The sequence below is a fragment of the Hyperolius riggenbachi genome, chromosome 7 (genome assembly GCF_040937935.1).
Source record: "Hyperolius riggenbachi isolate aHypRig1 chromosome 7, aHypRig1.pri, whole genome shotgun sequence".
Classification (NCBI taxonomy): Eukaryota; Metazoa; Chordata; class Amphibia; order Anura; family Hyperoliidae; genus Hyperolius; species Hyperolius riggenbachi.
In genome coordinates this window covers 268896995-268920767 of record NC_090652.1, presented here as the reverse complement: position 1 = coordinate 268920767, position 23773 = coordinate 268896995, and the positions used below count along the sequence as shown (strand labels likewise).

The 23773-nt window shown below is 46.0% G+C and overlaps 1 protein-coding gene across 3 annotated transcripts in view; it reads left to right on the top strand.

Moving 5' to 3' along the window:
• The window catches only part of MARCHF7 (membrane associated ring-CH-type finger 7), a 68421-nt gene that overhangs the window by 11454 nt on the left and 33194 nt on the right, over positions 1-23773 (top strand). For all 3 annotated transcript variants that reach the window (XM_068245701.1, XM_068245699.1, XM_068245700.1), the window contains exons 2-3: positions 16365-16531; positions 22867-23043. In XM_068245701.1, the coding sequence (XP_068101802.1) occupies positions 16373-16531; positions 22867-23043 (336 nt within the window). In that variant the 5' untranslated portion in view covers positions 16365-16372. The remainder of the gene's footprint in view (positions 1-16364; positions 16532-22866; positions 23044-23773) is intronic.

The window sequence follows — 23773 nt, the reverse complement described above, 5'->3', positions numbered from 1 at the left end:
ACAATTTGTGTCACTGAACTGTTTGTGATATTTGGGGATGGTTTCCAGAAGTGTTGTACAGACATGCTGCTTGCTATAGAGGTGTGTGTGGGGGGAGGGGGGATGCCAAACCAAAGCCTTCAATTGTCATTACCAGGGCTGTGGAGTCGGTACAAAAATCTTCCGACTCTGACTCCGACTCCTCAGTTTCTGAAACCACGACTCCGACTCCGGGTACCCAAAATTGCTCAGACTCCTCGACTCCGACTCCTTAGTCTAATACTTAACATGGCTGTGGATTTTGTACAAAAATCATGCGACTCCGACTCCCAACTCCGACTCCTCAGTTTCTGAAACGACTCCAACTCCGACTCCGGGTGCGCAAAATTGCCCCGACTCCACAGCCCTGGTCATTACTCGATCCTAGCAAAGATAAATTGCCCACAGATGTGCTGGGGCCACTGTACTCTTGCTTAATCTTTGCCCGTAACTTTTGTTTATCATTAACAATTAAAACTGGGCATCTTTAAATGGGTACTTTATGTGTCTTTAGTTATTGACTGCTCAGATGCAGGTATTGGCACAGATTGCCACCAGTGAAATGGAGACAACCCATTCTGCTGCTCTGCCCAATAAAGCTGAATATGTAATGTAGGTACAGTATATATAGAACACTTCTCTAGAGCTGATGTATACTGAGATTATGGAACCTGCCATTGCTGACCTGGTTCCAGAGGTGCTCATTGCCTGAGTTTCTGTCCTGAGGTATTTTGAGCCTCTCTGCTGCAACAAGCATCCAGCTGAACGCATGATCTGTGTATGCATTCTGGGTCAGTGACTCAAAGGATTACTCACAACCTGGCTGGCAGCATTTTCTTTTTATATAGGATTGCCATTTACATAATCTGAGTTCAGGTCAGCTTTAAAGGGGTACTGTAGTGAAATTTTTTTTACAATGTTAATTTATATATTTAGTCAATGTTTGCTCATTGTAAAAGCTTTACTCACCCTGATTTACAATCTGAAATTTATCACAGGCGGCGACATCTTTAATCCTGTCTGGTGATCTCCCTGGAAGGTTTGTTTCTGAGTGTTCCGAAGCCAGTAGAAGGTATACCTGGTCTCCCAGAATGCTCTGGAAAATTCAGCATGTCTAAACAGCTCAGGCTAAACCTCAGGGATGATGGGGTTACAAAATGTTTCTGATGCTGAAACATTGCTTTAAAATGGGTATTCTGAACAGGGCTTTGGAGTCAGCGCAATTTTGGGTACCTGGAGTCTGAGTTGGGAGTCAAATGATTTTTGTAAAAAATCTACAGCCCTGCTAAGTATTAGACTTAGGAATCAGAGCCATTTTGGGTACCTGGAGTCTTGCGTTAGTCCAGTGATTTTTGTACCCACTCCACAGCCCTGATTCTGAATAACTGTCACTACAGTGCCTCTTTAAAGGGACCATGAAGTAACAGGTATATGAAGGCTGCCATATTTTCTTTTTAAAGGAAACTTGAGACAGTAATAGCTGAAGCTTTTTATACTTGCCTGGGTCTTCATCCAGCCCCATTCATGCCGTGGGCTCTCCCTGTTCTCCCAGGCTGCTCATTGCCCTGCAGTAAGCGTTGGAAAATTGGCCTGGCCGCGTGTATCAGTCACACATCTGTTGCCAGGATGCGTAGAACGCTCCTGGCCAGGTGGGTGCACAGCTAGGCCACGCATGCACAACATGACTGGCCAGTTTATTGGCGCTTGCCGCTGGGCAATGGAGAGAGACAGTGAGGACGCGCACAGTATACATTGGGCTGGAGGAAGCACCAGGTAAGAATGCATGCTGCTGTTAATGTCAATTAAAATTGAAGGAATACTGGAGGGGGGGGCAGTGGTTTTCAGGCTTTAAAGTCTGAAATTCTAGAAGTGAACCTGAGGCTCGGCCAGGGCATCGGTGAGTGGCTGTGTGGGCACAGGATGTCTGCGGGGGACCATTAGAATCCCTGGGTAGTTCAACTCATCCCCCCCCCCCCCTCACCCTACAGTATTCCTTTACACAGTTTCCTGCCAGACCAGCTGATGTTTGCAGGGCTGTGGAGTCGGAGCAATTTTGGTTACCTGGAGTCGGAGGTTTCAGAAACTGAGTCGAATGATTTTTGTACCAACTCAACAGCCCTGTGTGTTTGGCTGCAGTGGCGTCTGAATCATAAACCTTAAACAAGCATGCAGTTAATCTTGTCAGTTTCTTTGCCAAACCTCTGATCTTCATGCTTGCTCAGGGTCTATGGTCAGAAGTATTAGAGGCAGGTTAGCAGGACAGCCAGGCAGCTGGTATTTCACATTGTCAGGCTCCATAGCCCTCTCACTTCAAGGTTCTCTTTACAGCAAGCTTGTTGCAATAGTTGGTAGCCCTGCATGTGAACTTTCACTACCCTGTTTGCAATGAATAGGCTATTGAGAATTGAGATACCTTTGTGTGTAATAGTGAGCCTGAGCTGCTTCCTGCTTGGGGTTGAGGAGCTGCTTGGAGGTAAGTTGCAAGTTCAGATTCCACATTATACAGCTCCTATTTGACAGCCTACAGCACAGCATTGGCACCAGTGTCCTATTTTGGTATCCCTTCAGGTAAAATTTAAAGAGAACCTGTACTGAGTAAAATTATTTAAAATAAACACCTGAGGTAACTTCAAATGAACATTACATAGTTACCTTGCCATCAGTTCCTCTCAGAAGCTCACCATTTTCTTCTGACAATAATCCCTTCCAGTTCTGACAACATTTTGTCAGAGCTGAAATATATCAGTTGCTCTCAGTTATATATCAGTTGCTGTCAGTTATAGCTGAGAGGAGAACTGATGTGTCCATGTTTCCCTATGGCTCAAGTGGCGATGTTAGTTTAACTGTGTACTGACCAGGAAGCTGTTATGGGGTAATGGCCATTTTCAAAATGGAGGACAGAGAATTTAATTGATCACAGTGGACGAATAGGACGTAGGAGAGGAGAAAGAGATTGATAAGTAGAGTACATGGGAGGTAAGTATGACTTGTGCATGTTTATTTTGGCTTTTAATTTCAGTTCAGGTTTTCTTTAAGGTAACCATAGGAATGCTACAGTTAACAGCCAATGGCAAAATTACTGTTTCTGCCAACTTGCCATTGGGCTGATGCAACCTTAGGCCTGGAACCAACTAGCGGCACTTTTATTATTTTTTTAAAGAAATCCTGTAATTAAAAGGAGAAAATCCCCGGAGGGGGTACTTACCTCTGGATCCTAATGAGGCTTCCCCGTTCTTCTCTGTTGTCCAGCTGCAGCCCCCAAAGTGCAGTGATGTAATTAGTTACCTCTTGGGATCCGGTGCAGTAGTGGATCTCTGTTCAGGTTAAGGCAGAAGTAGCTGAACCTCGCTCGATCTGCTCTACTGCACGGAAATGAGTCTTTTTGTGCCTGCGCAGTAGATCAGATACGATTTTAAGCTTGGCTATTTCTGCCTAGTCCGAAGGAAGAGCCACTCTGCGCCGGATACTGGAGAGGTGAATGTATCAAGCCTTGTCAGGATTGTCGGGAGGCTTTGGGGGAGCCAGCGCTGGATTGCCTGCAGCTACAGGGATGGGGAAGCCTCATTGGGACCCTGAGGCTTCCCCCTCCTGAGGTAAGTACCCCCCTCCCGGGGCACCTTTTTAAATATCTTTTTTAAAATCCCATCCCTCAGACTCTGAAGCGAGTCTAAATTCACACATTTTTAACTTATAGCAATGTTAAGCACTATAAGCCCTGCTAAACTGCGGCTATCCCACAGCAAAACGAGGGGTATATACCTCCCAAATCCCGTCTGCAAAATCTACGACTTTCTTGGTCCTGGATTTTGCTGCTCATGGAGGCAGAGCTTTCATCTGCAGCTCTGCCTCCATGCAACACTGTGTGGATCTCTGCCTCACCGCCCCTCTCAGTGAAGGAAGGCTGAGAGGGGTGGGTTGAGGTGGGGATTGACTCGCCAAGAGGCAGAGCTACAGCCATAAGCTCAGACACAGCAGAGGGGATTTCAGGGGGTATAAACCCCTCGTTTTGCTGTGGGCTAGTGGTGGTTTAGCAGGGCTTAGTGCTTAACATGGCTACAAGTTAAAGTGAATTTAGACTCCAGTCTCTTTGTGAGATCACACACAGCATTAGGCCTTGTTCACATGCGTGCTGCTGTGCACATTTCGACAGTGTATGGTGTGCAATATGCAAAAACTGCAGAAATGCATAGATGGCACTTCTGCTGATCAGTTCATATGTGCTGCAGAGCAATACACTTATCACACTGCTGCATGCATTGCAAATCTCGTTCACTGTGGTGAATATCAGCAGCGCAGCTGGCGTGCGGTCAAGCACATTGCAAGCACGGCCATTCTACATTGTGAGCAAGGCCTTAAGCCCCATCTACATGATACGATTCTTTGTGCTATTTGACTATGATTCTATTTATGATCCGATTAAATCTGACCTGTCCGATCGGGATTCACCATTGTTTTGCAATGGCAAATCTAATTGAATCCCGATCGGACATTGACTGATTTAACCTCCTTGCCGTTCTAAAAAATCCGGCAAGGAGGCAGCGCTGCACTTTTTTTTTTTTTTTTTTTTTTTTTTTAAATCATGTAGCGAGCCCAGGGCTCGCTACATGATAGCCGCTGAGCAGCGGCATCCCCCCACCCACTCCGATCGCCTTCGGCGATCAGAGTATGCAGGGAATCCCGTTGAGAACAGGATTTCCTGCAGGGCTTCCCCGGTCGCCATGGCGACCGGGCGGGATGACGTCATGGACGTCGTGACGTCAGAGGGAATCCCGATCCGCCCCTTAGCGCTGCCTGGCACTGATTGGCCAGGCTGCGCAGGGGTCTGGGGTGGGGGGGGGCGGCGCAGCGGGGAGCGGCGGCGATCGCGTACTACACGCAGCTAGCAAAGTGCTAGCTGCGTGTAGGAAAAAAAATTATGCAAATCGGCCCAGCGGGGCCTGAGAAATCCTCCTGCGCAGGTTACCCCGAACTGTGTTCGGGATAACCGGCAAGGAGGTTAATTGGATCTTAAATAGAATCATAATCGTGTAGATTTGGCTCTAAATTAGCAAGAGCTTTACAAATCACAAGCCGTGCTAGTGGGTTCCAGGCCTCAAGCTCTGTAAATGCTGGGTTTGTACATATTTATTTTAGCAATCTGCTGGTATAGCTTCTGCTCACTGAACTGCTGCAGTAGTCCTATATCCTGTTTAACTGGGTGTTTTGTAAGTTGAACAGGTAGCCATCCAGCACTTGTCAGTGGTGGGCTACATTCACACTGGGTGTTGCAGTGGACGATACACCAGAATCCCACTGCAGATGTCGGGTTCAAAGTAGGAGCAATTTTTGTGCACCTGGAGTTGGTGGTTTCATAAACATGAGTTGGATTATTTTTGCACCAACTCCACAGCCCTAGCAGATGCAGTGCACTTGTATTTTAAAGGTATATTCACACTGACGTGTTAGCAATGCGGTGTGACTGAATCTAATGGAAATAACGCAATGCATTCTATGCGGTACTGCATAACAAGCATGTTCACTGGCAGTGAAGCATACTTTGCATGTTCTGTGGCATTCACTCTATGCATCATACACAATGCACAGTGCAACATCCCCTCTTGTGATCCTGGTTTTGCTGATGTCAAAAGCAACTTCTTTCAAGTAGTTTGGTTGTTTTGGAAATGTTGTGCTTAAAGGACAAGTATGTTCTGGAACCAGCAAGCCAGCCAGGCTTCCAGTTTGGTGTTCATTTCTGCCCGTAGGGTCAATGGTTTGCTCAGCAGTAGCTCTTTGGGAGTCTGCTTTTAGAGTGACTTGCCGTATAAGACGCTCGACTATAAGACGCACCCAGGTTTAGAGGGCAAAATCCAGGGAAAAAAAGATATAAACTAAACCTGGTGCGTCCATCTTTCAGGAGCGTCTTGTACATGACCTCCCCCAAATGGTGTCCTGCGGTCTGCGCCCAGGTGTCCTGTCCCCATGTGTAATCGCCAGGTCCCCACTGCTTGCCCCCCTCCTCGTGTCCCCCCCTGTGTTCTCGACGGGTCCCCGTCTAATTGAGAAGCGGCAGCTGCTTATTTCCTCCATCTTGCCCGCCGCGATTGAAGACATCTGGCTTCTGTCGGGCGGCTTCTCTAGTGCCGGCTTGTAATGACACGTTATTACAAGCAGGCACTAGAGGAGGCCGCCCACAGAAGCCAGATGTCTTCAATCGCCGCGGGCAAGATGGAGGAGGTAAGCAGCTGCCGCTTCTCAATTAGGGGGACACGAGGAGGGGCCACAGCAGGACGCATAGGCAGGGAATCCCCGGCGGCGGGTCAGCGGTTCGTATCGGCGGGCGTTCGTAAGTCGGGGATTCCCTGCCTTTGCCGTATAAGACGCAGGGACTTTTTCTCCCCAGTTGTTGGGGAGAAAAAGTGCGTCTTATACGGCGAAAAGTACGGTAATTAAAAAAAAAATTACCGGTATTTCAAACAAACCCCCCCCCCCTCTTGTTTCCCTTTAAAGGAATACTGTCCGGGGGTCGGGGGGAAAATGAGTTAGTTACCCAGGGCTTCTAATGGTCCCCCGCAGACATCCTGTGCCCGTGCAGCCACTCACCGATGCTCTGGCCCCGCCTCCTGTTCACATCTGGAATTTCAGACTTTAAAGTCTGAAAACTGTGCCTGCGTTGCCATGTCCTCACTCCCGCTGATGGCACCAGGAGCGCACGGTGGTGACATCGGGGGAGCGAGGACACTGGAACGCAGGCACAGTGGTTTTCAGACTTTAAAGTCTGAAATTCCAGAAGTGAACCTAAGGCGGGGCCGGAGCATCGGTGAGCGGCTGCGTGGGCACAGGATGTCTGTGGGGGACCGTAAGAAGCCCCGGGTAACTTCAACTCATTTTCCCCCGACTGCCCCCCCTACAGTATCCTTTTAAACAATATCAGTTGCCTGGCTACCATGATCTATTTGGCTGCAGTAGTGTCTGAATAGCACCAGAAACAAGCTTGTCAGATCTGACATCAAACACCTGATGTGCTGCATGCTTGTTTAGGGTCTATGGCTAAAAGTGTTAGAGGCGGAAGATCAGCAAGACAGCCAGGCAACTGGCATTACTTAAAAAGAAATATGGCTGCCTCATAACTCACCTCCTTCACTTTAAAATGTGAGCTGCTGTGTCCTTGGATGCAGAAGCTCTGTTCTTGTTACATGTAAATACACATTGCAGTAGGAGTAGGCAGCAGTATTTTGTACACTGGTTTTTGTTTATCATTCTTTTATCAGTGTCCAGCCAAGGATTAGTCTCGCCTGGATACTTTCTGCAGTGTAAGCAGGATATGGACACTGTTACGAGTGTATGCAAGTCCGGTGCGTGGTGTTGACATGTCGTAACGCTCCGTCCAGTGCCAAGCTGTTATAAAACTTGTACACGCAGGAAGACATTCCAGAACTGGCATGGATAAGTATGGGGGGCTTTACAGAGCAACTGTTGGCATCAAGTGAAATTAGACCAATTAATGGCTAAGCTGCCAAAGCTGTTCAGGAAATGTTACAGCTTTGGGGGGGGGGGGGGGGGGGGGGAATGCAATCAAATGGCATCAGTTGGCACTCTATATTGTAACACAGCTCCATTGCCTGCGGTCAGGCTCTAGCACATGAGCCTGCACCATAAACTACCAAATCTGTTCCATGCTTCCTACAGCAGCTAGTAAAATTGGGAACGTCCCTGATATGAAGTCTAAGTATTTTAAACCCAAGCTTTTTGCTTACAAGGAGCAGACCTGACCAGTTTAGCAACACTAGAGGAGTTCTTTATGATGTGATGTACAGATTTTTGCCATCTTTAGTTAGTGGCAGTCATGTGACTCCCCGATTCATGAAGTTGACCATAGACTGCTAGGCTAGATCTTGTATTAAGGCTGTCTTGACCACCCACTCCAGGGGCGCAACAAAAGGTATAAAGTGCAGCATTAATGTGTTCCATTGCAGCAAGTGGGACTAGTTTCAGAGGAGGCTGGAGGTCATATGACCATTGCCATCAAAATCTGCAACTTGAAGCACTTCTGGAAACCTTATTGTTTTTGGATCTGGGAAAGTTTGCCTAATGGATTAGCACTCCTGTTGAAATATACCCCCCCTACCGTGTATGCAGTCAAGGACTAACTATTTTTGAAACCGTCATTAAATACGATCTCCCCTACCTTTCTGCTGAAGGTAAAAAATCATATTTGTCTAAATTGCCTGGAGATCAAGAGGAAAGACCATAGCCTTACAAGCTAGCTGAGTAAATAGGCAGACCTTACTAGGTATGGCCAGGGTGGTGTTCCTAACTACATTGTTCAGCAAAACAGTGTTTTGGGTAAGGCATCTAGGACCTCTTGCATTGAGGTTTACTAGGAGTGATGCATGCTCCAGCCAGTCGTTTGCTGAAACCACTTTTCAGATATCTGTGAATAAGTTGGCTGGGAAGATCTGTATGGCTGCCCATCCAGCTACTGATAATACAAATGGGTAAACTTTAGGGGAGGGGGTGTAAGGTGTTAACAACTTTTTAGGTGCAGGCAGCCGTCAACATGCAGTGTGAGCTGTAAAATGTTGGAAGAAAACATTGGGTTGTTGGGGATGATCAATGCAATGCAAATAGTTCCAAGTTGATACAGTATTATGCAGGCATGCCTAGGTGGAATTTGTGTCTGTTGCTGCATACATTTTTTTATTTCTTGCAACTCTGAATTGACATCTCATTGACCATCCCTAGTTATCACTTGGATATACAGGATTGGGTATTTTGCTAGTGAAATGCCTTACCACAGCCATTCCTGAACGTCTCCAGCAGTTTGCAGATACTTGGCAGATGTAATGATCTGCTCAGCTGTCTGCACGGGCAGACAGCGGTTTGTCCATTCTTTAGGTCTGAGTCCTGTAGGTCTCTGGAAAAGAGACCTGTCTTCACTTTGCAGGTTTCAGACTTGCTCTGCTGGTGAGGAATTTGCATACACTTGTCATGCAAATTGCCTAGCTGCTTCCTTTGATGGCTTGCAGTATAAATACCATTTTTTTTTCCCCAGAATCCCTTGCTGGTCATGATGGTTTGTTCCTGCTAACTCTCCTGGAGTATCAGCCTTGCTTGTTTGCTAAATATTATTATATTAGAGTAATTCCTTGAGACTGCACTAGGCATCCCTTCTAGTGCAGTCAGGTTGTATTATCTGTTTGGCTCTGTACTGTCTCTCGGTTGCGATTTTCTTGTCGCCAGCGGCGGTCAACAGGAAATCGTTCTGTCTGTCTGGGAGTGTAGGCCAGAGCTGCGGTTGCTACTGGCTGCTCCATCTGTCTGGATCGCATTCGCCCTAGTGGTAGTGGCAGTGCCTCCTTTTGTATTCTCTTAGGGGTGCTAACCAGAGCAGCGGTTGCTACTGGTAGCCCCATCTGTTTGTCTGTCTGGATCGCATTCGCTCTAGCAGCAGTAGCGGTGGGTCTTTCTGTGCTCTGTCTGGGAGTGTAGGCCAGAGCTGCGGTTGCTTCTGTCTGTCTTGTCTGGTACGAACGCTTACTGTGGATTGGTGAGGTAACAGTTTAGCAAGCGTTTGCGTTCTCTATTTCGTGTTTGTGTTTCATTGGTTAGTTAGGGTGGCACGCTTATCACTGGGCGCCTAATGCGCGGTGATCGTGTCTTAAACGCGTTCGCTGTTGCGCGAATGAGTGCGGTGTTCGCGTTTGTTGTTTTCCTTGATGTTCTGATTGTTGCTTGCTGTGCCTTTTGCTACACTCGTGCTCTGTCCTGCTCAGTCTTGTCTGTTGACAATCGCCAGTCTTGCGATTGCATTCATACTTTGTTTCTGCTGATGTGTGTTCACCGTCGCTGGGTAGCGACTAGATTGGTGGACACATTCATTCTGTCTGTGCTCTCTTTAAGGGCTATCTTAGCCTGCATTGCTTCAACTCGTACAATTCCCATCTGGCATCTGTGGCTGTGCTCGTCTGCACTCCACAGCTGCATCTGCCGGTGGGAATTGCCCTCTACAGGTGCATTGCACCCAAGCTGGGTTCTATCAAATTACACGCTTGTGGAGGATTTCTGCAGTGTCGGCACACATCTTGAGCGCTGACCACGGAAATAATTCCCCAATCGTTACAGCAGCTCTATGGGAATCCTTGACCTGTATGACCGTGGACATGGAGACTGTACCAGCTACTGGGCACAGTTGGAAGCTTTAGACTAAGTACTTTGAGCTGCTATGATCTCTTGAGTTTGACACGAGTGCCAATGTAGATTGTAGCAGAGCTGTAGTCGGTACAAAAAATAATCTGACTTAGTTTCCTGAGTTTATGAAACCTCCAACTCCAGATACCCCAATTTGCTCCCACTCTACAGCCCTTGCATGGCTATGGAGTGGGTACAAAAATCATCTGACTTCTCAGTTTATGAAAACACTGACTCCAGGTAACCAAAAAATTGCTCCGACTCCACAGCCCTGGAGTGAATCAGAATCCTTTATTTTGCCAAGCATGACACCCTCTCATGCATGGAATTGGGGTTGGCAAATACAAAGCTCAGCCTCGAAAGCAAGACAATAATGCAAAATACAGGATAATACTTATTACAAGACAATACAATAACTGTCTTTGTAGACTTTGCACTAGAGCAGCAAGTGGAGGTACAGTACCGTTAGTCCCATGCGGACAGAATGTCTATGACCAGGTCAAGGCTGAACCTAAGGAGGGGGTGGTATGTGGGTGGAGTTCAGGAGGTTGACAGCAGAGGGGAAAGGGTTCCTGTGCCTTGTAGCCCTGGTGGAGATGACCTGGAACATCTGATCTGAAGGAAGGTGACTGAAGTAGCAGTGGTGAGAGGGGTCAGTTGCTATCCTCAGCGCTGTAGAGCAGTCTAGAGTTGTGGTGGGAGCAGTTTTCCAATTCTCTCAGCTGATCGAATGACCCTCTGGAGTTTGTCACTGGCAGAGGAGACAGCGTACCAGGCCAGGATGGAAGAGCAGAGTATAGATTTTGTGATAGCTGAGTAGAATCTTGATGGAACATGCCAAACTACTTCAGCTGGTGGAGGAAATCTTTTCTGGGCCTTCACCAGGGTGGGGGCGATGTTGGCCTTCCAGCTCAGGTCATTTTGAGATGGTGGTGCCCAGGAGGCAGACACAGGGTACAGTTGCTACTTTAGTACCATCAATGTGCATTGGTGGTGTGGGCATGCTTCCTGAGATCAATAATCTCAATGGTCTTGGCTGCATTGAAGACCAGCCTGTTCTCCCTGGTCTAGTGACAGATCTTGTCAACCTGCTGACTGTAGGCACTCTCGTTGTTATAGGTGACAAGGCCAACAAAATTTGATAACCGTGTCACTGCTGTGGGTCCACAGCTGTTCATGTATAGGGGAAACGGCATCAGACACGGCGTAACCTTATGAGGTGCCCAAGTTTGTAGTCCATGGTTGTGAGATGTCACCCAGTTTGACAAATGTGGATCTATTGTATAGGAATTCCATAAACACAATGGATTTGCAATAGGCCTGTGTAAGCATTGCAGCACACACTACAATACCCAGAATTCACAAGATTTGACAGCTGGAAACTGGTGCGTTCTGGATAGACCATTGATCAGTGTCTTGCTTTATGGTGTCCAGTTGCTGTCACCACTATTCCATCACTTCATGTTATCTGAGCCGGCATGTCCCCTAATGTTCAGAGGGGTTTCACAAAGCGCAGAAGCATTGTCTTAATTTTTGTTGTACTTTGCTCTGTGCCTCGGAATGCTAAACCTCTGCTGAGGGCCTGAATGTTGTAACCTTCTGGCACTCCAGCCATACAGCATGCTGTGCTTGTCTGCATCAGGAGACTCGCATGAGCCTACAAAAGGCTGATGCAGTGTGTTCTGTACAGAGCAACCTGAAACTGACACAAGCCTTCTCCTGTATCTATTTTGCTGCTGTGTCCTAGATAAACTGGGCTAAGTATAGTGCTTCAATATTGTAGATGTTTGCATAATTTTATATTTGTTTTCTCAACTGACAAAAGCTCAGGTGCCAGGTAAGGAGGCTCCATTACAGCTGGCACCTTGACTTCTTTTTTTTTTTTTTTTTCTCTTGATGTATGTTAGCATCTAATATATTCAAATAATGGTTGCATTTTATGAACAGCTAAATGAAGCCTATCAATGTTGGAACATTGTGTTTAACATTGATTATGACACCTAGACAAAGTAAACCAGGAACTCTGGGAGCCTAAATATGTAGTAGTACTTATTTGGACTTTTGCCCTGCTGATGCTGTGCCAGATGAGTTCACTAGCTGTAGCTCCTCAGTTCCATGGGGCAGCTATGGGGGTCGCACTAGAGTCTGGCAGAAGGGCTACAGGTAAATTGCATTCAAAGCCCAGCACTGGAGTCTTATGCTGGGGATACACTTTACGTTTCTGTACCATGTATCGAGCAGCTGATCCGGCCAGCTGACAATATTCAGCTGGTCCGATCACGCTGCTCGGTCCCCGCCGGTGGACAATGGCGGGGAATCGAGCAGCTGATAAGGAGCGCCGGCGGGGACACGGCAGGAGTCGATCCAGCGGCTAATCGAATCGACCCATGTATTCCCAACAGCAGTCTCCAGTGCTGGGCTCCAGCCACCATTTTCCTGTAGCCCTGCCTGCATAGCGTGGGAGGTTTGTAGCTTGAGCTGCTGCAATGAAGATTCGGGGCACAGTGTTGGAGGACAGAAGTCACCTGCCAGGGGAGCTTTTTTTTTTTTTTTTCCAAGGATATTAAAGGGCACTGGCTTATGCGATGACAGCTGTAACATTAATGCTGCCTTGTTTCATATGTATTTTTGTGAGAAACTGTCTGGGCCAAACTATAAAACTAGCGGCACATTTGGCTTCCGTGTGTGTACACGTTTGGGGGTGGTGTACACATCACCATCCTACACTGGTCTGGCCCCTGTCAGTAAAATTAAAGGGGATTTGAACTCTTGCACAGGACACTAGGAAAACCTAGCAAATGCACCCTGTGTATATTTTTAGACTTTAGCCTGGGTATTTCCCCTCCCTTATTTGTGTAATCACAAGTTGTAATTTCATAGTCATTACAAGTCTGGGTTGGTAAAGCCAGAAACAAGTATAGCCTACAATTCTGACGCTTAACTCCTTTCCCCCCATCTTCTCCAGCTTTAAGTTAGCCTGGAGATTGATTGATCAACTGGGGGGGGGGGGGGGGGGTGCATACAGGCAGGGGCTACATAAGGGTGAGATGCCATAGCCTGTTGCAGTGAGGTAGAAGCTTGCAGCTGCAGCATGTTGAATGGCATTAAATCAGATATTTGCTGAGATCTGATCTACAAACCAGTGGGGTGCTATGGCAAAGTGATCACTTATCCAGATAGTTTGCCCCTTCTTACTAGAGTATGCCCAGCATTGGTTCCTGTTTATGTATTTATATTGTGCTGGCACATGTTCAGCTGTGCTTAGTGGACTGCGCTGAACATGTCAGCGGAACTCTCAATTTAACGCCCCTACCTCCTGTGCTGCTCAGCTACTGTTGGCAAGACCTGAATGTGAAACATCAGGTGACTTGGAATACTTTGGTCAAAGCAAAATGTCCTGTATTAAGAGCTGTGTGGGATGCTAAGCCTGCCTCACATCACTGAAATACGCAGCACATCAACAGTATGTGGTAATCCTACTCTACTGAAGTGCAAATTATATTAATATGCAACCACTGCCCAGATATTTGTGGAGGTGCATAGCATGACCTGTAACTTCTCATAACTAAGTCATCTTCTACTTTGGTTAGTTATACCTAAAAGTAGATGACTGGGTTAGCAGACCTCATCTTCTACTTTGAGGCAAAACCTTTACCTTCCCAGGATTTCCATAGTAGACAAGCTGTTCTACTAGTGGAGGCTGTTAGGTTTGCTAATGGGTTTGAGCACCCCCCAATATGCAACAGAAAATGCCTACCTCTTCTGCCCTTCCTGTAGCTCCTACAGGCTTTCTGACGTCCTCTAACGCCAGGCGCTTTGCATGGACACGGAAAAGCAAAGGGAGCTGCTGAAAGGGTAGAAGACAGCTCCTGGAGGCTTGGTAAGTATATTCTGCCCTGAAATGTACAGCAAATGATCCAAACTACTGTCCCTGACCTTGTTATCCCACTCAGGCATGCCGGTTAGCTGAGACTTCTGGTTGTCAAAGTTCTGGATAATGGTGACTTAGCGGTATATATGGAATTGTCGTCACTAATTGTTGCTTTGTCAGGACTGTGGAGTCAGTACAAAAATCCTCAGCCTCCTCAGTTTAGGATGCCTCCGACGCCTCCTCAGTTTAGGATGCCTCCGACGCCTCTAATTTGCATATTACAATCTTGTTTGAAAGTATGTAACATGAAATTCGGCTCTTAACTGCCAACGCTTAGGAATTTTAAAAGACAACTGAAGTAAGGATATTGAGACTGCCATATTTATTCCCTTTAGCCATAGACTAAAACTAGTCCTTGTAAAGCGTACTTGTAGAAGGTACAGGCCCGGAACAAAGAACATCTATCAGGCCCTAGGCAATGTGACTGTGGGTACATGTAAGAGTGATGTGCAGGTACTCTGTGTAATGGAGGAAGAATCCCCTCATTCCCCTGCATTCTTCATGCACACCTGTGTTCAATGTGCACAACATTCTCAGTGGATTCTCTGCAGCTCTGTGGGGAGTGCATATGTAGAGTATAGTACTACTGTGTAACAAAGTAAACCTGAGACAGATGAAATTAAACTTTTATACATACCTGGGGCTTCCTCCAGTTCCCTTCAGACTAATCAGTCCCTCGCTGTCCTCCTCCGCCACCTGGATCTTCTGCTATGAGTCCAGGTACTTGAGCCAGTCTGGCGCAGTGCGCATGCACACACTCCACCGCCAGGAGCATACTGCACCGCACTGTTGCGCAGGTGCAGAGCGCTCCTGGCTGTGGAAGCGGCATGCGGCCGGACTGCGCTGACTGGCTGAATTACCAGGACTCATAGCAGAAGATCCGGGTGGACAGCGAGCGACCGATTAGCCTGAAGGGGGCTGGAGGAAGCCCCAGGTATGTATAACACTCTTCTTTTCATCCTTCTCGGGTACCATTTAATTTGTAGTCGCCAAACCAAATTTTAACATATCAAATTATTTAATTTCATGAGCAGACTGTACATTTGCATAAATCAGAATCAACGCAGAATTATTTCCATCTCATTGACCATCTCTACTAGTGACACGGCTACACATCAGGCTTTATACTTACAGCATAGATGTTTTGTATATGAGATTCCTGTGTACACATGTATACAGTCACAATCAGATGTGTATCTGACTTTAAAAATATGGGGACTGCTTTATTGAAGCAGCACAAATAACTAATTTTGGTTGGTTTATCTCATTTTTGTGAACTAAGCACAGCTATTACTGAATGTATAAATTATTTATGATTATCTGAGAAATATAACATTTTATCATAATTTCTATTTTAATTTAAGTTCATTAGGAGTCTGAGGTTTTTTTTTTCTCTTCCCCCCCCCCAGTGATAGACTGAGATGTTCTACTTTATGAACTACATTTTTCCGAATTCAGTCCAAATTAAAGCAGGGCCAAAAAAATGAGTGCCTTTAGGACTGGAGTTTGACTTTTAAAAAAAAAAAAAAAAAAAAAAAAAAATTTATATGCAGTTAATGTAAAATGAATTAGTGTGAAAAATAGAAACTGTATGCATCATATATTTCCTTCACAACAGTAGTCATGCATTTCAGCTACATAATAGATCTGTAGGCCGTGGCACCATTCAAGGTACTTATTTATACTCGTTCATACAGTCGACTCAAACCCTTCATGACCATATGTACTGCATGCAGCATTTTTGGAGTTTTGAGTGGTTTGTAAACCCAAGTGGGCGCCCAGTCTTGCCGATTATGCTGAAAGTTTCATAGGACAAATGGTTCTGAGGGGTTTTTTTTTGTGTTTTTTTTTAAAGCATAGCTGGTTTAGTACACCACTTTTTATAAAAAAAGTGGAGCATTGAATACTTTTACACCCTGTGCAAGTAGAAATTATGATTGTAGTGCTGGTAACAAAGAGTGCAGTTGGTGGGATCCTGTGATCTGGGCTGTCCTGAGGAAGAATGTACTACTCCCCTCACAATGTCTGATTGGATGCTGCATGATAGAAGCCAGGAAGGCATGGTACATTGCAAGAAAGTATGGCAGTGTAATATACAAATTCTTGTCAGGTGATACAAATGTACTATCCTAGGGACCTAGGCATTAAAACACTGGAGGCTTATGTAGGGTCTAGCTATGAAATGTCAGGTGTTGACAGCTGTATTACTTGCATGAATATGTATTGATCCTCTTGTATTGCTTTCTAGGTTGAAATATGGATCCTAAGCCATCAAGATTACCCCGACGGATAACCGTCCAGCCTTCCCCCTCCTCTCCTATAAGTAGCAGGATGCTGAGAACTGGCAGGTTGGGTGGCCGCAGTGACACATATCGCACCAGAGAGAGTTCTCTGAGACATGACTCAGACTATCAGGTGAGTGAGCTAAACCCTTAGTCTGAGCAGACACTACAAACTTGAATGGTTACACAACAGGATTGTGCTGGTGAAAACTAGACAGACTTTATAAACGGTACCAAAGCTGCTGTCCCACACTGCAGCTCTGGTCTTCTACTGGTTACTGATGGAAGCTTCTGAAGGATCTATGCATGCGCCCACGTCACCAGGAGTTCCCAATGTAGGTGCAGAAGACTCCGACCCATCAGGAGGCTGCCAGCAGGACCCTGGAGAAGACCAGAGTTGTGGAGAGGGACTCAAATGACTTTTAGGGGCTGGAAGAAGCCCCAGGTAAGTAAAGGTAAATATACTAAACTTGAAAGTCCTTTAAGGCTAGTTTCACACCAGGATGTTGCATTTTAGGGGACGTTATGGTCGCATAACGTGCCCCTAACTCAACGCCTGGTGCTCTCTAAGGTGGACGTCAGAGTGAGCCGCGTTGTGCAGCTCACTCTGGCGTCCGTGATGCGTACTCTTGTGCGCATGCGGCATCACGTGGTCCCGCCGGCCAATCGCTGCACAGAGCGGCCGCTCCAGGAAGTAAACTCTGCACGTCACTGAGTGCAGTGAATATTAGCCATGTGCCTGGCCGCTCTCCACTCCTCCCCAACGTTACTGAGCATGTGCAAGCAGTCTAACTTAGAAAGTACTGCAAGCAGTACGTTGTCTGGTGGCGCAGCGTTACTATGTAACGCAACGTGGGCACTGTGAACAGCCCATTGATTTTTCATTACTGTGCGGTGGGCTGCGTTACAGGCTGCTCTAACGTGCGCCTGTAACGTCCCACTGTGAAACCAGCCTAAAGGATACCAGAGCTGAAACTAATTTTAAAAACAGGTTCTGCCCCCTCCACTCAAAAGCTTTTCTCATCCTCTCCAGGGTTGGTCGGATAGCTATGCACAGGTGTTGGCTACAGTGCTTGCAGCTGGGAGCGATATGCGCATGATGTGCATAGAGCACTTCCGGACACGCTGGGGTCAACGCCCGCGCACTACTACCTGGCTGACCCTGAAGAATCTGAGGGGGGGGCTTTTATGTGAGTGGAGGAAGGCGGAGGAGAACCCCCCCCCCCCCAAGCGGTGGACATGGGGACTGCTTCACACACACCTGCCTCTCCCTCCACATTTTTAAACTATAAAGGTGAACCTACATTTAGCGAATTTTCTCCGAACATTTTAGTGATCAACCAACTTGGCAAATTGAGTGTCCCAGTTTGCGTGATCTACAATTGAGCAATCTCGGGGTGAATTGGATCGATCAAGCAGGACGTAAGGTATTGGTTAAGGGCCCTTTCCCATTGTATGCACTGCAATCACACAGGCTGCAATTTCCACTTGCTAGTGTGCGATGTAGCTGCCTAGTGGGCTGTGGTAAGAATCTCGCAAGCCAGCGATAGTTTGTTTTTTGTTGTTTTTTTTTCCCACCAAATGCAAACTAGTGGGAAATGAGCATCACAATTTTTAGATGTAGATCGCAGTTAGCGGAAAAGGGCTCTATGGAACCGGCTACTCTTCACATGATTTTGATCAGCAAAGATTGGTCTTTAGGATTCAGAGCCTCTTGACTTTTGGATTAACACATTGATTGCCTAATGAAGTTGATCACTTAAATGTTAGCTTTGGAGGCTGCTGTATTTCCTATTCAGTTGCTGGCTGTCCATATGGTCCTATGCCTCAAATATTTTTAGCCAGTGGTCCTCAAACTAAGGCTTGCAGGCCGAATGCGGCCCCCTGAGGCTTTTTTACCGGCCCTCCACACACAGTGCATTACATATAGATGCGGCAGCAGTGCTGGCAACACGTTTCCACATGGAAGCCAGCAAGGACTAATTCGCTGGCTTCCAATCCAATTCCGCATTAGGTGGCACTGCTGTCCAATTGTATGGCAGTTTGTCACCTGGGTATGCTTCACTGTCTGGTGTGCAAAAACATTGTGGGGGGGTTAGAGGTAATATAAAAGCAGTGTGCGCGTGCGTAGGGGTGGATAATTTGCAGTCCTTACTGGGGAAAGGGGGTTTTAGGGGGACTCTCGAATGCAGTTTTTTGAACTTTTTGGCTTGTATTTTGAACACTGATTGCTTTGCATGTGGGGGATTGTGTTTCAGGCACTGTTTACACTACCTAGGTTCAATGTAATTTTTTTTCTACATCTTATGTACACTCCGGCCCCCCCAGCAGTCTAAAGTATGTTGACCCGGCCCTTGACTAAAAGTTTGGGGACCCCTGCTTTTAGCTATAGAACCTGAACAAGCATACATATGTTTCTGACTGATTTAGCCACATGTTTATTTCAGGTGTGTGTTTTAAACAATGCAGCCAGATCAGCAGGGCTGCCAGACAACTGGCATTGTTTAACAGGAAATACAGCAGCCTCCATATTGCTTTCAGTTCAGATGTGCTTTAATGAATTACATATTGAGCAATAGGTGCCTACTGCAAGTCCAGGCTGCCCTATAAGGTTTATGAATGCATGCTTGCAGCTCTCATTTACATACATCAGTCCTGTAGAGGACAAGGCTTTATACTAGACAGGCTAGTCGCCCCAGCAGGGCTCAACTTCCCTTATCTTGATGTCCTGCCATTCCCCCTCCCACCCTATTCCACACCTCTACCTACCACACCCATCCTATCACCTGCTGACCTAAATTACACATTTTTCTGTTGATGCAAGTTTGGTTGTGGTAGAGTAACCAGATGCCATTGCAGCTAATTTTTGATTGGTCCAGTTTCAATCAGCAAACCCCAGATCCTCTTTTATTAAAGTGACCGGGAAAACCTCATGATTTGTGTGTAGTATGGAGAAATCATAGAACATTTGTAGCATGTCTCTCATATTTTTTATTTTGAATTGTATAGGGGCTTTTTTTTTCCAACATTGATTTTCATATTTGCAGTTTATAAACTTTCTTTGAACTTTCCAGCAGTGAAACCTTAAAGAGAGTCTGAAGCGAGAATAAATCTCGCTTCAGACCTCATAAATAGCAGGGGCACGTGTGCCCCTGCTAAAACGCCGCTATAGCGCGGCTTAACGGGGGTCCCTTCACCCCTAAATCCCCCTCGGTGCAGCGGGGGAGCGCTTCCTGGTTGGGGCAGGGCTAACCGCCGCAGCCCTGCCCCACGCGCGTCTGTCAGCGCGTATCTCCGCCTCTCCCCCGCCCCTCTCAGTCTTCCTTCACTGAGAGGGGCGGGGGAGAGGCGGCGATGCGCCGCTGACAGACGCGACTGGAGGCAGGGCTGCAGCCGTTAGCCCTGCCTCCAGGAAGCAATAAATCTGCGACCTTTCTACGACACTCTTTTGCGGGGGGTGGGTTGGGGGTGAAGGGACCCCCGTTTAGCCGCGGGATAGCGGCGTTTTAGCAGGGGCACACGTGCCCCTGCTATTTATGAGCTCTGAAGCGAGATTTATTCTCGCTTCAGAGTCTCTTTAAACAGACAGGTTGAGATAAGTGCTTCAGAAAACAGTACTGTAGCCAACCCAGCTTGGCTGGAGAGCTCAGAAGCTCTTTTGCATAGATGAGACTTTTTTTTTTTTTTATTCCTTTTCTAGAAACAATGAGACTCCGATCTGTACTAATGTTCTATTTCTTAAGGTGCGTACACACATGCGACTATAGTCGTTTGAAACGATCGTTTGCAAACGACGATCGTTTAAAAAAAAAAAAACGATCATTAAGTCTAACGACGGACGAGCTAGATCGTTAAAAACACGATCTAGCTTGGCGGATTTTTACCAACGATCGTTTGCAAAAGTAGTACATCGTTGGAAACGGTCGTTCGTACTAGGCTTGACATGCGCATTTCGCGATTTCTCCATGAAACTTCTCATTATTATGCGCAATAGTTGCTTTACGTGATGTAACGTTTGTTCTAACGATCAGATCGTTACACACTTTAAAACTGCCTTTACTCAGGTCGTTCTTTCATCAATTAAAAGTTAGTTCCTCGTTTACAGCGAACGATCGTTGTCGCATGTGTGTACGTAGCATTAGCTGTACGACACATACAAATCGTATCATGTTTTTTCACTTCAGATTCTCTTTTAATGTGTGGTGTTTGCATGGAATTCAGCTTTAACCCTTAGCACTCTTCTGTCTTTTGTATTTTTCATTCTCTTTTCCTTCAGGATTCTATGTTCTGAGTGTTGTGCTGAATCCTTCCTGTTGGTGGCAGAACTGACATGAAGGCAGCCTCTGTGCTCTGTTTTGTACAAACTAGGTTGTGAGATATATTGTGATAAGGCAGCTAATATACAACCTTATGTAGAAATGCTGTGTTAAGTTTGTGGCCTTTCGCAGGCGCCAAAGGATGAATTGGTTTCTCCATCAGTGTGGATCATTTATACCTTCTGCTGTACTGAAAGATACCAATTCATGCCATATAAGCCGTATTCGGACCTGCATCTTGTCTTCAGACTCCAATAAAGGTAAGTCTTGTGTGTTCTCTCCCATTTTTTACATTAGATTTTTTTTTTTCCCACCTCAATCCTGTACATGGAGTGCAGCAGAAATTGGCTAGAACCTGCTCAGTGGTGTACAATTAATGGGTAAAAGGTAATGTGCCTTTCTGGTTCTAATGGTTTTCTCATGTGAGAATACCTGCCAATGGAAAATTACCCACAACCTAGCCTTCTCTGCTCACTTAATCTTTAATTTTTAAGTTTTTTTTTTTGTTTTTTTTATTGAAGGAACAATTGCAAAAAAAGTGGAGCTGGAGCACTGCAGTTTAGACTGCACTAGACTCCTCCTTCCTGGGTACATTGAACCCTAACAGGCTGGTTTGGCATATACGCTATTCAGAGCCTCTATAAAGGTCATCCCAGAAAGTAACAGCACTTGCTTTTATCTGCCATTCTTCCAGTGTAGCTTAAACCTAAGGTGTGGTTTTGTTTGTTTTTTTTTGCAGGCTTAACCTGTGTATCCACCTCCACTATTTTCATTTTCCTGGCGCTGCGTTTTTACTGCTTATGCTAATTCATTGCTGTGCGTACATTGCAATATGTGTGCAGCAGCTTAACGTACTGCATGAAGTGCATTATCACAACACACGTGTTGACAGTGAAGCATACTTTTCCGTGACTATATGCAACCCAAATGTGCAGATAACATGCAGTGCAGCTTTCTCATTGTGTTCCTGCTGTTACAGGGAACGCAACTCCCTCTGTAAACTTTGCCATAATGTACCCAATTTGGCCTTTTTTAATTGGTTACTGTTCAGTATTGGTGTAACTGCTGTACATTATACTTCACAGTATGTTACCTTGACTTTTCCAAGTAATTTTTTTTGACTTTCTAAGTAATATAATACGTTATTCAACGAGACACTAAAAAAAAACCTCTGGAAAACCTGTATATTTTGGGCTTTTAACTATTTGGGACAGCCCCAGGTTAAAACTCTGCTGCCCTTGTGGCTGACACATCCAGACTACTCCTTTTCCCCCAAAATCCTCCCAAATTTTCAGCAACAGTGTCTGTAAATCAGCAGGAGGTATCATGTTCCCTAGGTATGCCACTGGGTACACTTTAACCTCCCTAGTGGTATTGACGGTTAAACACTTCAATACAAAACGTGCTGTGAACAGTATTAAGCTGAATACACATCAGTACTCTCCTGCACGAAATACTAGACCCTTGCTTGATACGGTTTGGAAAGTTACAGGAAAAAGTTATGAAAATTAATTGGATCGATTAAGCACAAACCCTGGGGAAATTGAGGTTTTAAGCTAGCCATACACTATTCAACTGCTCTACAGACTGGCCCGGGGTACACCTTTGTTTGAGTTCCCGTGCCATCGGCAAAATAACCATTCCCGGCCATGGAACCTTGGACAAAATTTTTGCCCAATTAGACATTTTTGTTGATTACAATGTTGGTAAAAATAGTGTATGACCAGCTTTATTCAACATACACAAAGCATGAAGTTCAAAAAGCAGAGACTCCTCCAATGACTTTTACACAAGACTCCTGTGTCTGGAGTAGTTTGAATGTCATTTTACCCATGTGAGCTCTACAAACTTGCATAATGAAACTAAAGCCAGTGTAGCTACAAGAGCTGACTGTTCTGTTTCCACTCATGAGAAGACTTTATTTTTGTCAGATCTACCAATGACTGCTCTATGAATAGCTTTATAGATTGGCTTTAGTTTCATGCTGTCAAACATGCTAGATTGCGCAATGTAAAGCAGCTTGAATTTTCCATTTAGGTTATTGTAGAAGTTTTGAATCAGGAGGATACTATTTATTGGCTTTGTAGAAGTAATGGACACCTTGATGGCCTTTCACTCTGCTGTGAATGTGATTCTTGACTCTTGATTGCAGGACTCCAGCCCATTGCGGTCTTCAAGCAGAGACTGGACTTTCAGAGAGAGGGAGACCATTGAACCATCGTGGAAGAGTCCATCATCATCATCATCATCATCCTCCTCCTATCAGCACTGCTCAGGGTCATATGTCCGCCCAGTATCTGGGAGCTTTTTGGGGAACAGAAGCAGGGTTGTAAGTAACTGGACAAACATTTTATGCATATCTTAATCTCTGGCAATCTTTCCCATGACTGAGCTGCTGATTCTGGCTTGCATGCAAATTGAATGCAGCATGACATTGGAGAAATCAAAATTGGACTATACAGCAAACATGGGTTAATACTGCTGTTTTGCTTTGCAATCTTCAGGATGCAGTTGTGATCCCATCCATTAACCACCCTGGTGTTTAATTGTTTTGCGGCGCTCGGCCGCGGGTGGGTTTTTTCATGTAACTAGCCTAGCGCTAGCTACATGATTCAGCCCCCCCTGCGCTATCCCTCCCACCCCTCCGATCGCCACTGGCGACCATACCAAACAGGAAATCCCGCTCTGAACGCGACAATTTCTTGTTAGGGCTTCCCTCGTCGCCATCGCGACTATCGGAATGACATCAGGGGGAGTCCTGATCCACCCCTTTGTGCAGCCTGGCGGTGGTTGGTCAGGCTGCCCAATTGGTCTGCGGGGGCCCTCTTTCGCGGCAGCGATCATGTGAAACGCGCAACTAGCAAAGTGCTTGCTGCATGTTTTTTTTTTTCGTTTTTTTTTTTTAATTGTCAAAGATCCGCCAGGGGCTGAGATATTCAGCCTGGCGGTACTGGACGAGCTGAGCTCGTCCATACCGCCAAGGTGGTTAAAAGTGAATGCAATTGCACTGCCTTTGTGGGAAAAAATGCATTCAACCATGCATTGCGATTGCACATGGA